Source organism: Hibiscus syriacus, unplaced genomic scaffold (genome assembly GCF_006381635.1).
Source record: "Hibiscus syriacus cultivar Baekdansim isolate YM2019G1 unplaced genomic scaffold, ASM638163v2 tig00109924_pilon, whole genome shotgun sequence".
Taxonomy (NCBI): Eukaryota; Viridiplantae; Streptophyta; class Magnoliopsida; order Malvales; family Malvaceae; genus Hibiscus; species Hibiscus syriacus.
This window is the reverse complement of record NW_024062530.1, coordinates 248,591-260,879: the sequence shown is the minus strand read 5'-3', so window position 1 is coordinate 260,879 and position 12,289 is coordinate 248,591. Positions and strand designations below refer to the sequence as shown.

Below are 12,289 nucleotides of genomic sequence, written 5' to 3'. Positions count from 1 at the left end.
GTGTTTGGTTAAAGGAATACAAGATTATTGGAATGTATATTTGACCAAATTGTCCTTATTATATATTTGTTTTTTAACAAGTTGAAAAATATTTATATATTTTCTTTAAAAATTTAAATTCATAAAAAATTTATAATTTTTATTTACAAAATTGAAAATATAAAAAGGTTTAATGAAAGGGTTAAAATTTTATTTTAACCCTTGAACTTCATATAAAATTTTAATTATAGACTTTTTTTGTAAATCTAAAATAGTTTAAGGATAAATTTATAATTTAACCTTCGTAGAATTTTTATTATTCAATGAGAGAATAATGATATTTTTGAAAGAATTTTTTTTAAGGGCATTTTAGTCCAAAACGCCGGTAATCCAACAATACCTAAGGAAATGGAGGTAATGACATTCCCGGTAATATATCCCAAAAAATCCATTATTGATAATGTAAGATTACCGAGAATGACATTCCCGGCCAACCAAACGGGAGAATGTGAATTTCATTCTCATGTGAATCTCACATTCCCCCAAACAAACACACCCTAATGATTTTTTATATAAAAAGAAGAATTCGTTTTGATTAGGAAAAAAAACATTTCAAAAAATAAATAAAATTTAAAATAATTATAAGATGGAACGTTAATAATAAATTTTAATTTTATATTAAATTTACAATAATAAAATTTATGAAAAAGAGAGTCAACTAAATAATAAAAATTAGCTGACCCTATTCTCATATGTAAGGGGGGTGAGGGGGAGGTAAAGTAGTAGGCTGCCCCCAATGTCAGGTTGAGAGCAGCTTCTGTGGAAGACCTTCGGCAGTCAAAATTATGAATTGTCCATCGTGAGACTCGATCCCACACCACAAGATTAAAAGCCTTGCACTCTACCAACTGAGTTGGACGACCAATTCAGAGTCAAGTAAATAATGGTATGTGTAATTCATCAAAAAGAGAAAACAACAAACCGACGCCGCACCACCAAATTAGACGATTCAACAGTTTTCCCACCCTCAACTACCAATCAATTAGCTTTCATACATATAATTATTACCCATGTTTGTTTTTTATTATTAATTTCATTGTATTGACGCAAGTAACCTCTCAACTCCATTGTCATTAAGCTCAACCAAGGCTAGCCATTTAAGTATAATCATCATCTTGACCTTCACGATCCATTAATTTCCAAGAACCATCTTCTTGTTGCACCATACCTTTGTTTTTCCGAACTCTCCATGCTACAGGCACCAAGTACTCATCCTTCAATCCATCCATTGATTTGTTCACAAGGGCTATATCACGAGCAACCACCAAGTCAAACCCTCCTTTGCTCCCTTGTGTCCCGGCCACCCCATGTAGATAACCTTCCAAATTATGCCAACTCGCCAAGTTCCCAGGGCTCTTCAAGTACTTTGATTTACGCGTATCAATCGCCAATTCTTCACCCACGTCCGAATACCCTATTAGGGGATAGTCGGGGACGACGTCTAAGGCATTTTTTACGCGTAAGGCTCGGAGGTCTTTGAATCCGGTGAATGCCTTCTTGAAAACCGAGTCGCCAACTCGAGGACTGGCGAACAAGAAGGAGGTAACGGGAAAGGACCGGCTCGACTGGCTTTGGGGCTTGTTGTATCCATTGACTACTATGTCGACCGCATTCAAAGTAGCGAGGGCTGCACCTAAACTGTGGCCGGTTATTGTGATGCTTACTTCCTCGTTCTTGAATTGGTCTACTAGTCTCCTAACCTCGTTAAGAACCTAATGAATCAGAACAAGGACAAAGAGAATTTTTATTTTGATATACAACAGACATTGATATAATGATATTTGTATCATTGTAGGTTACCCTTTAAATTTTACTCGAGTTAATATATTTATAATGACCTCATTGTGAATTTAACCCTCTAATCATTGTAGATTAGAAGATGAAACAGAAAACTTTCACATAATACAATGATTAAAAAATAATGACGTTAGCAAACCATTCATTCTTCTTTTATTCGTCGAGCATATGAGTAGCCTGAAAATAATTGATTATATAGCACATAAGGATTAATCAATGCGTTTTGTTGATAAACAATTAATTAGAAATATTATAGTTTGGTAAATATTAGAGGATATCTCACCTGGTCGCGGGCACTGCTTTTGTTATAGGGCGAACGTGAATCATCGGAGGTGTAAATGGAGTACCACCCCTCATGCACCTTAACATCACTACGCTCATCACCAAAGATTTTCCTCGGCGAAACCAAATTAAACTCGAAATCATTGATCCATTCCAGTGTTTGCACCGTTCCTCTCCAAGCAATCACGATATCCCTCCTCCCCAAAACAGCTTTCCCCATCATCCGTCGCCACCGCCACAAACCCGATCCAGTTCGACTCCTTGCTCCAAGCTTCCCTCGACACCGGCTTCACTAGGAACGCTTCCGGCACCTGGATATGCGACGTCGCGTACAAAAACTTAGTAACCTGGTACCTGTAAGTATTGCCTTTCTCCAAACCCACACAGGAGAAGAAATTTCTCTTGCCATACAAGCTGCTCCCGGTATATTTGGACGCCTTCTCGGTGTTGAAGGCATCGTAGGCAGCCTGAGCCATTTCACCGTAGTGAATAGCATAACGACGGAGATCGATATCCAATGGATCCAAAAGCTGTCCCCAATTGTTTTGGCCGCTTAGATCCTTCCATTTTTTTGCTATGCTGCTACGCATTACCTTCTTTTTCTTACCGAACCATCTCCTGAGACTGCGTCGTGTTTCCATGTCTTTCGGTGACGCATAATGTGCTTGTTCATCGATTATATAGCTCCCCATAAACTTGGCTTGCACCGACGTTAAACTAGCCTTTCCACTGTGCAAGTATCGTGCAATTAATTACAACGGGAATTTGGATTGCGATGTTTTAGGTGACAGCTTGAAAATTCAACATTATCTACCCTACTATAATATAAATTTATCTGTCAAAATCAATTTCATAAGCTTCTTTTGCTTTGTGAATTTGCAGTTCGTTTGACTTAATCGAGAACCATGTAATTAAGACCACGTATTTGTACTTTTATATCTTTACAGAGATGAATTTCTGAATTATTAAGTATGATGTCAAATCCTTGAAGCTAAAATTCTTGGCTTTGAAGGGTATTCCTCAAGGAACCAGATTTTCAATTAAGATCATATATAAAATTTTATAGTACGGAGTAAATTTATAAAATTTATTAAATTATATGAAAATTAATTTTTTTTTTATAAAAATGATCGTTCCATCATCCCTTTCGATCAATCCCTAATCTCAACTTGAGACTTGATAGGGACCTTTTAAGCTTTTGGATACTAAGAGTCAGACATAAAGAGAAGCATTTCCTACAAGCTTGATTTTGTTTTTGTCTTTAGAAGTAAGACTTTGCTTTGAAGTTAGCATTAGATAGAGAAAAAATATACTTGGCGGGAAACTAAGAGATGCTTGGAAAAGGAAGAAGGCAAATGTTGGGATTTAATCAGATTGATACTTTTCTGAGGTTTTCAGTTTTGGTGAAGTCTCTCTCTCTCTCTTGTTTGGAGCCAAAAGTTCGAGAAGCCTTTGAATTTAAGGATACCCTATCCAAAACTATGTTCCTTTTAGTTTTATAGGCAACTTCCATATATGGTATATGTGTAGGTAAAGTAAATCTATAAATCATATTAAGACGTGCACTTGTGAGTGATTTTATGGATTCAACCAAATCTAACAATGGACTGGGTTGGTCTTACTGGATTTGTAAGTAGGCTATGAAGTTACAATCATCATGTAAGATTGATATCATGTGGACCATGAAAAACATGCAAACCAAAACTTCGGGACCAATCTAATTTAGCTATACCATCAGCTAGTTTATTACCATCTTCAAAGACATGACAATGATAATCTCTTTATCATGTAAGACATGAACATGTTGTAAGATCGAGAGAGGGGTCTCTCCTTTGAAGAAGTCGCACAACATCCAAGTTTCTTTAGGATTCGTGATTTAGTGCATGGAGATTGGTTATTCCTCTAAAAATTCATTGGTTTCGATTATGGTTCGCTGCTCATTTTGTTCGTGAAGATCATAATTTTTTGGTCGCTTTGATTAAAGCTGGGGTTTAACGTACGTTTTGATTTTATGTTCTATAGAGAGATTGTATTCGTTATGTAGTTGTGTGATGGTCGAAAATAGAAGGTGATGATTTCTCATGGTGTCGCTTATTTGATTGTTTTATGGTGCTGAGGATTTGTTACGGATTGATCCATAATTTTAGGCATGTTTAGTGTTATTCAATTTTTGTGTGATTATTTCATTATGTATTTGATCCTGGTTTGACCGGTTATAAATTTTAATCTTAATGTAAACATTACCAAGCCAAAAAAAAAATTAACATCCAAATGATCAACTTTCACAAGGTAGCGTTTGGTTGAATGGAATCTTTTAGAATTTGGGGAAATTGGAATCCAATTCCACCACTTTCCCATGTTTAGTTCAAGTTTTCCAAGGGAATTGGAATCCCTCATTACTTCAACTTTCCATAAAATGAAGGAATTAAAATTTGACCATACTACCCTCGTCAATCTTTTGGTAACTTATTCATATATTGAATAAAAATATTTTTTTTATTATTTCGGGTCGGGTCGGTTTTTTAAGTGTGATATTCGGGTCGGGTCGAGTTCGGGTTTAGGGTGAAAAATCCCGACCCGAAAATATATATAATTTTACTTTATATATTTAGGAATAATTACAATAATACCCCTCTCTATATATATTTTTTTCAATTAAGTCAATGCTTTTATTGAATAAAAATAATTTTTTATTATTTCAGGTCGGGTCGGATTTCTATTTCATATATTCGGGTCGGGTTGGGTGAAACTTTATTTTGTTCGGGTCGGGTTTTTTAAGTGTGATATTCGGGTCGAGTCGGGTCGAGTTTTTTTAAGTGTGATATTCAGGTCGGGTTCGTGTTTAGGGTGAAAAAAAACAGGACCGACCCGAAAAAAAATATATAATTTTACCTTATATATTTAGGAATAATTACAATAATACTCCTCTATATATAATTTTTTCAATTAAGTCAATGTTTTTATTGAATAAAAATAATATTATTATTATTTTGTATCGTGTCGGGTCGGTTTTCTAATTCATATATTGAATAAAAATAGTTTTTGGTATATTCTTGGTAACTAATTAACATACTCCGATTGGAATGTATCAAAATATTGCTCTATCTTTTGGTAATTTATTAACATATTTTGATTGCGATGATTTTAACTTATGATATTTATTAGCATGATTTTTATAATTTATTGAAATGAATAATCAATCAATAAAATGAAAATTTAATCTTTTTTTTTTTATAATATATTACTACATGTAAGTTGTAAAATAAACTAAAATAAAGCAAAAAAAAAACAAGAAGGACAATTATATCATTTTACATTACTGAAATCAAATTCATCTGACTTGTCTGCGAACCAAACAAAATATGGAAATTGGATTCCAATTTCATTTCCTGCCAACCAAACAGAATATAGAATTGGATTCCAATTCCTGACAGATTCTAATTCTTTCACAGATTCCAATTCCCTCATAAAAATTCCAGCGAACCAAACGCCACCTAAGGTTTCGTTTCAAGTACTATATAAGAACATATACTCTATGTCGTCCAAATTAGTGGTGTTCAAACTTCGGTTGAAACCGATTTAATCATCGAATCGAAATCTTTTTTGGTTAATCAGTTGGTCAATTTTAGGTTTGGTTGATTAACGGTTAATGAATTTTTCAAATTTCGATTATCGATTAATTCGATTCGAAATCGGTCGGTTAATCGAATTAATCGAAAATTTTAAATTTTTAATATATTATATATGATTTAAATATTACTGAACTTTAAGAGTGTTTAAACTTCAGTTTTAATCAAATTAACCAATCAAATTAATCAAAAATATAAAATATTTAATATATATTATTTATAAATTTCTGTTAAAATTTATAAATTCAATATGATCGATTAATCGAACAGACCGATTGAACCCCTATTTCAAATTGACTAAGCAGTATACCAGTCCCTAAGAATGTGGCTGATATCCTCTATGTTTCCCAACACGTGGCAACTTGTATCATCCGATAAGTATCCACGTGTCCGAAAATATATTTATAAATATATTCATTTAATATTAGTAAATGTATTAAATTAATATACAGTAGGTAAGCGAACACAAACACGGGACAATTATGAAATACGTCCTATAATTTTCGTGGCCCAACTCCGATTGTCGTATATCAGCAATCATTACGGTATAGCGAAAAGAAGAGTCGCGTAGGTGTTTTTGGGTATGGAAATCTTTGTTTGGTTGATGGTTTTAGTCACATCATTAGGAATAAACCACGTTATTGCTTAGAGGACTCAATTGCCGTTTTGGTTAGTTAACGTTGACACTTAACTAAAACTAGAAAATGATAAGAATACTTTATGACTTGGGTCGCGTAATGGTTTTAAAATTTTTCATAGGCCCGGATTAGGGCTTACTCAAATCTGACCCGTTTAAATAATTTATTTTCTAATGTAAAAAATCCAGTCCATATCAACACATCACACATGTGAGTTACTATATCAACCTTCCATTTATGATTTGACACCCAATCCAAATGATGAAAATAAAAATAAATTAAAAATTTATAAATTTTAATGACAAAAATAAATTGATTTATAATTTACACAAATTAAAAAATGCGGTGGATGTTACATTTAGGCCCAGTTTTTCTTTAAAAAACGATTTTCTTTTTAGTTTTAAAAAGTGGATCGGAGCATAGAAGACCGTTCCTCGATAATTGTATCACTATTTATTTAAAATGTTCACATTTTTTATTATTAATTTGACCTACTCTCCTCTATCTTAACACTATAGTTTTGAATTCCTTTTTTCAACGTTCCATTTTCCTTTTCTGTTTCTCCGATTTGCATTAACTATATTTTTTTCACAAACCAAGTCGTGAGACCTCACTGTCTGAGAAACCCAACAAACCCAAACAGACAAAGAACCATTTTTTGTTTCCCTCTCCCCTTCCAGATCACAAATTAAAGGATAGAACGTCTTAAAATCCAAAACCCAGAGAGATAAGAGTAAGGGAAAGCAAAAAACACCTTATCATGGTAGCTGGTAAGGTAAGGTTAGCAATGGGTTTGCAGAAATCACCAGCAAACTCAAAGCATGAAACTCCCTCTAAGCCTCCGTTGTCATCTTCAACAAACTCGGCTAACAACTCCAATTCTTCCCAGAAAACGGTTTTTTCACGTTCTTTTGGCGTTTACTTTCCTCGATCCTCGACTAAAGTCCAGCCCCGTCCACCTGATGTCGCCGAGCTCCTTCGGGTAGTCGAAGAGTTGAGAGACCGAGAGTCCAGGCTCAAAACTGAGCTTTTGGAGTGCAAGCTTTTGAAAGAATCGGTTTCCATTGTTCCTGTTCTGGAGAACGATATTGCGGTTAAGAATGCGGAGCTGGATCGAGCTTTGAAGGAGATGGGAACTTTGAGGGATGAAAATGAGGCTTTGAAAATGGAGGTGGAGGAAATGAAGGGGAAGGTTGAAGAAGAGAGGAAAGAGAGGGAGAGGAAAGTGAGGGAAATGGAGGAAGAGATAACGGAGTTGAAGAAAACGGTGCCGTTTCTGCGTTCTGAGTGTAACGGTAAAGGTGAGAGTTTGAGGAATTTGAAGAGAAGTAATAGTAAATGCTGGGACACCGTCGTTGTTTTCAGTGCTTCGAGTAATGAAAAAAGGGAGGAGCTTGAAACTGAGAGACAGAGTAACTCAGATGAACTCGTCGAGTCGACTCTTGTTAATATCAGATATCGTGTTCCTAGGATCCCGAAACCACCGCCGAGACCTTCATCATCGTCATCAACTTCATCTAACAGCTCCCCTGATTCAACAGAGAAGCAAATTCCTCCTCCACCACCACCTCCTGCACCAGTGGCAACAGTCAAACAACTTGCACCTGCAGCTGTACCTCCTCCTCCCCCGACACCTCCACCTGTGAAAGCCGTTGCGCCGCCACCTCCCCCGCCGCCTCCGAAAGGGAAAAAAGCTGTCTCGGCGAAGGTGAGGAGAATTCCGGAGGTTGTGGAGTTCTATCACTCGCTTATGCGGAGAGACTCGAAAAGAGAAGTCGGTGGCTGTAGCGCGCATGAGCTTTTGCCTGCAACCGCCAATGCCCGGGACATGATTGGAGAGATTGAAAATCGGTCGTCTCATTTACTCGCGGTGAGTTCGGTTCCCGGTTCTGTAGTTTGTTACGACAATGCCATTGTGGTCACACTGTTTTTTTGTGTCAGTGACCAGTGACTGGTCGTCCATGACTTTTATTGTTTTTGTTGGATCTGATGTCTTAAATTAAAAATGTTTAGCTCTATAAATGTAAGAGTTTGTGACTCTAATTTTATTTGATATCTTTTCAATTATGGTGACAATGGATATATTTTGTGACCAATGTACAGATAAAGACAGATGTAGAAACACAAGGGGACTTCATAAGGTTTTTGATTAAGGAAGTTGAGAACGCAGCATTTACAGATATTGAGGATGTTGTGCCTTTTGTTAAATGGCTAGACGATGAACTCTCCTACTTGGTAAGTTTTCCTTTCTTCTTTCCATCCTATCGATTTTATCGAGGGTTTTTTACCGTTTCGCTGATTAGTTTTTGTTCTTCATTTAGGTGGACGAAAGAGCTGTGCTGAAACATTTCGACTGGCCGGAGCAGAAGGCTGATGCATTGCGCGAGGCTGCGTTTGGGTATTGTGATCTCAAGAAACTAGAATCCGAGGCTGCATCATTTAGTGATTGTGCCCGGCAACCTTGTGGTCCGGCTCTCAAGAAGATGCAGGCTCTGCTTGAAAAGTACGTATAAAATACTTGGTTAATCAATATATAAATTCCTTTCGTATGCGTTCTCATTCCGTTATGAATCTGCATGTAACAATGGCAGGCTAGAGCACGGTGTTTACAATCTCTCCCGAATGAGAGAATCTGCTGCAAACCGATACAAAGGGTTTCATATTCCTATGGATTGGATGCTCGAAAACGGAATTGTAAGCCAGGTTAGTTTTAAGCTTCTAACCTTCATGTCTTGTATACAATTTTACGCTGATTAATTGTTATGTCGATCGGTGAAAATGAGATGTCCTGCATACAAATTATGGCAGATCAAGTTGGCTTCGGTAAAACTAGCGATGAAGTACATGAAACGGGTATCTTCGGAGCTGGAAGCAGTAGGGGGTGGGCCTGAAGAAGAGGAGCTGATTGTTCAAGGCGTTAGATTTGCGTTCCGTGTACATCAGGTAACCATTCTCATTTAATTTACACAAGCTGGACATGACCCTAATTCGGCATAGCGAAGGTAACCCATTTTCTTTCCGGTTTATCGACAGTTTGCTGGCGGATTCGATGTCGAAACGATGAGGGCATTCCAGGAACTTCGAGACAAAGCTAGATCATGCAACGTACAATGCCAAAACCAACAAAGATCTCTGTAAACAAACTCTGCTTCAGAGTTCAGAAAGTATCCACCATTTTGTGTTGTAAAGATCGAGACATCAAATGTTTGTGAATACAACACCAGCTGCTATTGTTATCCACCAAGATTCAATTCATTAATTCCAGGACATAACTGTAATGCTGCCTGAAAATTACTGCTCCGCCTAAACCCAACTGTTTGTATGATTGTACAATTTGATTTTGTATGAAGAAGAAAAAAAGAGACGTAAATTCTTTGTTTTGCCCAATGGGGACTTGCACATTACCAGTGCTGCATACAGAAGCTGGTTCCATGTATCAGGCAAGCCAGGGAGGCACCAGTGGCTGCAGTCGTTGCCCGAATGGTTGCCGCTATAGGCCGATGGATGAGCGTCTTTTCTCAACTGCGATAGCTTCATAATATCGAGCTAGAAAACCGGTTTTTTCATCCCCAACACCTTGTTCACAATTGCAGCAGCTGGAGGTGCCCCTGCCGGGTATGTAGGACCGGACAGTGGCTCTAGCTCTCTATAACATTTCTTTTTCGGTTGGTTCCACTCCCTGTCCCTGGTTTGATCAAACACAATCAGTACAAATTAGACCAGGGTGGGGGAAATGCCCTGGAAGAAGACCTTGGTCTTGGCAGGATCAGCAGTGCTGTCAACCCAGTTGCTCCATGTTGTAAGCCCCTTGCTGAAAGCCTATAAACGGTCCATATCTTTGTATAATGCAGACCCATCTCTAATGTAATCCCATCTACATTAACCAAACATGATATTTCTAAATAGATTACTCGAATTTGATGCATTGATGGTATATAAATAAATCGAATAAGATGAAAATGGCATCCTTGAGATTCTCCCTGGTGGGTCCACCAATGCCAGCTGTTGAAAATCAACACGTCCATTCCTTCCCATGCATTGCCACCATTGATGGAGCCTAGATCAAGCACATCACCAACACTTTCCCTAACAATATCCACCAAGTACGGTGTTCGGACAGTTCGGTGCAAATGCACAGTCACCCCATGCATGGTGTGAAAATAATTGAATCGGTTAATTTATCTAGTTGTGCTTGATAGTCGTAATCCTAGAAACAATACATGCACTAATTATTGTATTGTTAAATGCTAATCCTGGCTTGAAACTATACTTTAACTTTAAGGATAATCAAAGAGAATACAGGGAATAATTTGAGTTATTATTTTTTTTTAAAAAGACAATAACTCACCTCAAAGAAAATGAAAGACAAAGGGGTCTTCCTAACAAATGTGGTCTTGGAGTTAGGCACCGATTACATGTACATGTCCAAACTCAGTGAGTCACCCACAAACATTATCTTCTTTCCCCTCCATTTTGCCAGAAAACTCGCCCCATCAAATCTAACAACAAAAACAAAATATACACATCAATCTTTCTCAACCAAAGAGTCTAAATTTAAAAAAGAAAACAAAGAGGGAAAAAGGGGTACCTGGGCAAGCTACACCCATCAGGTTTCCAGGAGTACTTATTAAGGTACTGTTTATCTGGTCTGCCATATTTAAGGTAATCGAATTCAGCATCTATAAAGGGACACCCAAAAGAGTCGTAGAAAGGATATGTAGGATCAAACACCCATTGGACTTGAAACAAATTGCATCCACCCACGTGCTTCCTACTACTTAACCCGGTCACATTGTGGTAATATCTCCCGGCACTTGCCTCTTGCAAAAACACGAGCACAAACACAACAATGTCTTGCAACTGAAACCCATCAAGGAATTTGTTTCCTAAAAACAAGCTCAGTAAACTGCAAAGCCAGAGCTTATATACAAGGGGATGAGAGAGGGGAAAAGGCTGCTGGTGGGTTCACATGGAATGAGGTAGACGCCATCTTCTTCTGCATTACAGTATCCTCCTGCATGTCATGAGATGTATGTTAATGATATAAAATTGCACATGGTTTGGCCTTTGTCTTGATGTTCATGAGTGAAGAAATTGATAGTATAATTGAAGAATGGAGTAAAATATAACTAATTTATGTAACCCGTGATGATATTCACGACATTTACCCAATAATTGGGGAAGCACATGGGATTCCAAAAACCAACCAGGGAATTCAAGTTGTTACGTCAAAAACAGATCAGTCTTTCCCAGCCATCACCGCAAGCAGAAGGCCCACCACCTTGGCAGTTGAGCATTTGTCACCGAGCTAGCTAAGCTTCATTCAACGACAAATGTGCAGATTACAACGCAGAGAGACCTTCTTTTGGTTGAGAATAGTCAGTACGTCTCTCGTGTGAAGAACCTTAGAAGGCACAGCACATCACAGGAGTCTCTCTCTCCCCCACCCCCAGTGATACTTGTCGGCAATGGGTCAAAAATCCGTGACAATGTGAATTCCAAGTTAAAAAACTTGGTAATATGTATTCATTTTTTAAGATTTTCAAGTCCTTGTAATTTTAAGCTATTTTGAAAACAACCGCCCGTCCATCACATGCATGAAGTCATTTAAGCATGTTTTGTTATATCTATGAGTCTACAAATCAACATATGTTTTGCAAGAAAGTTTACCATTGATACTTACAATTACAGAAAATTACATCTGATACCTCTCCATTACAATTCTAATACTAATTACGTTCTCAGCCCCTTCATGCTTCGTGCAATTTAAATTTACTCTCTTTACTTTTTAATTCTAGGAATTTAGTCATTGACTCATTTCTAGTCTTTTGATTAAATAATTCAATTGATAACATTATCAAAAGATGTGTTAAATTGGATTATATAGTATTTTTTATTAGAAAA

At 37.0% G+C, this 12,289-nt stretch overlaps 2 protein-coding genes and 1 pseudogene across 3 annotated transcripts; 1 reads left to right on the top strand and 2 right to left on the bottom strand.

The window, feature by feature from the left end:
- Nucleotides 1–944: 944 nt before the first annotated feature.
- Nucleotides 945–2,852, bottom strand: LOC120210461 (phospholipase A1-IIgamma-like). Its single transcript, XM_039209182.1, is given in 3 exon segments — nt 945–1,751; nt 2,120–2,335; nt 2,337–2,852. Coding segments are annotated over 3 exon segments (1,305 nt in total). The 5' UTR covers nt 2,811–2,852; the 3' UTR covers nt 945–1,136.
- A 4,055-nt stretch (nt 2,853–6,907) lies between these two features.
- On the top strand, nt 6,908–9,623 carry LOC120210460 (protein CHUP1, chloroplastic-like). Of its 2 annotated transcripts, XM_039209181.1 has the most exons (7): nt 6,908–7,603; nt 7,634–8,255; nt 8,489–8,620; nt 8,707–8,888; nt 8,977–9,088; nt 9,194–9,328; nt 9,419–9,623. In XM_039209181.1, the coding sequence occupies exons 1-7, from the start codon at nt 7,146–7,148 to the stop codon at nt 9,521–9,523; spliced, it is 1,746 nt and encodes a 581-aa protein (XP_039065112.1). In that variant the 5' UTR covers nt 6,908–7,145; the 3' UTR covers nt 9,524–9,623. The 2 variants fall into 2 exon arrangements, with proteins under 2 accessions (XP_039065112.1, XP_039065111.1); XM_039209180.1 differs by having other exon boundaries at nt 6,909–8,255.
- Nucleotides 9,521–11,421, bottom strand: LOC120210470 (annotated as a pseudogene).
- Between the last annotated feature and the right edge of the window lie 868 nt (nt 11,422–12,289).

Bases quoted from the DNA above. Each gene is read 5' to 3' on its own strand.
- LOC120210460 (XM_039209180.1), top strand. From the start codon at position 7,146: ATGGTAGCTGGTAAGGTAAGGTTAGCAATGGGTTTGCAGAAATCACCA. The intron at 8,256-8,488 runs GTGAGTTCGGTT...ACCAATGTACAG, and splicing joins GGTCGTCTCATTTACTCGCG to ATAAAGACAGATGTAGAAAC. The intron at 8,889-8,976 runs GTACGTATAAAA...TAACAATGGCAG, and splicing joins ATGCAGGCTCTGCTTGAAAA to GCTAGAGCACGGTGTTTACA.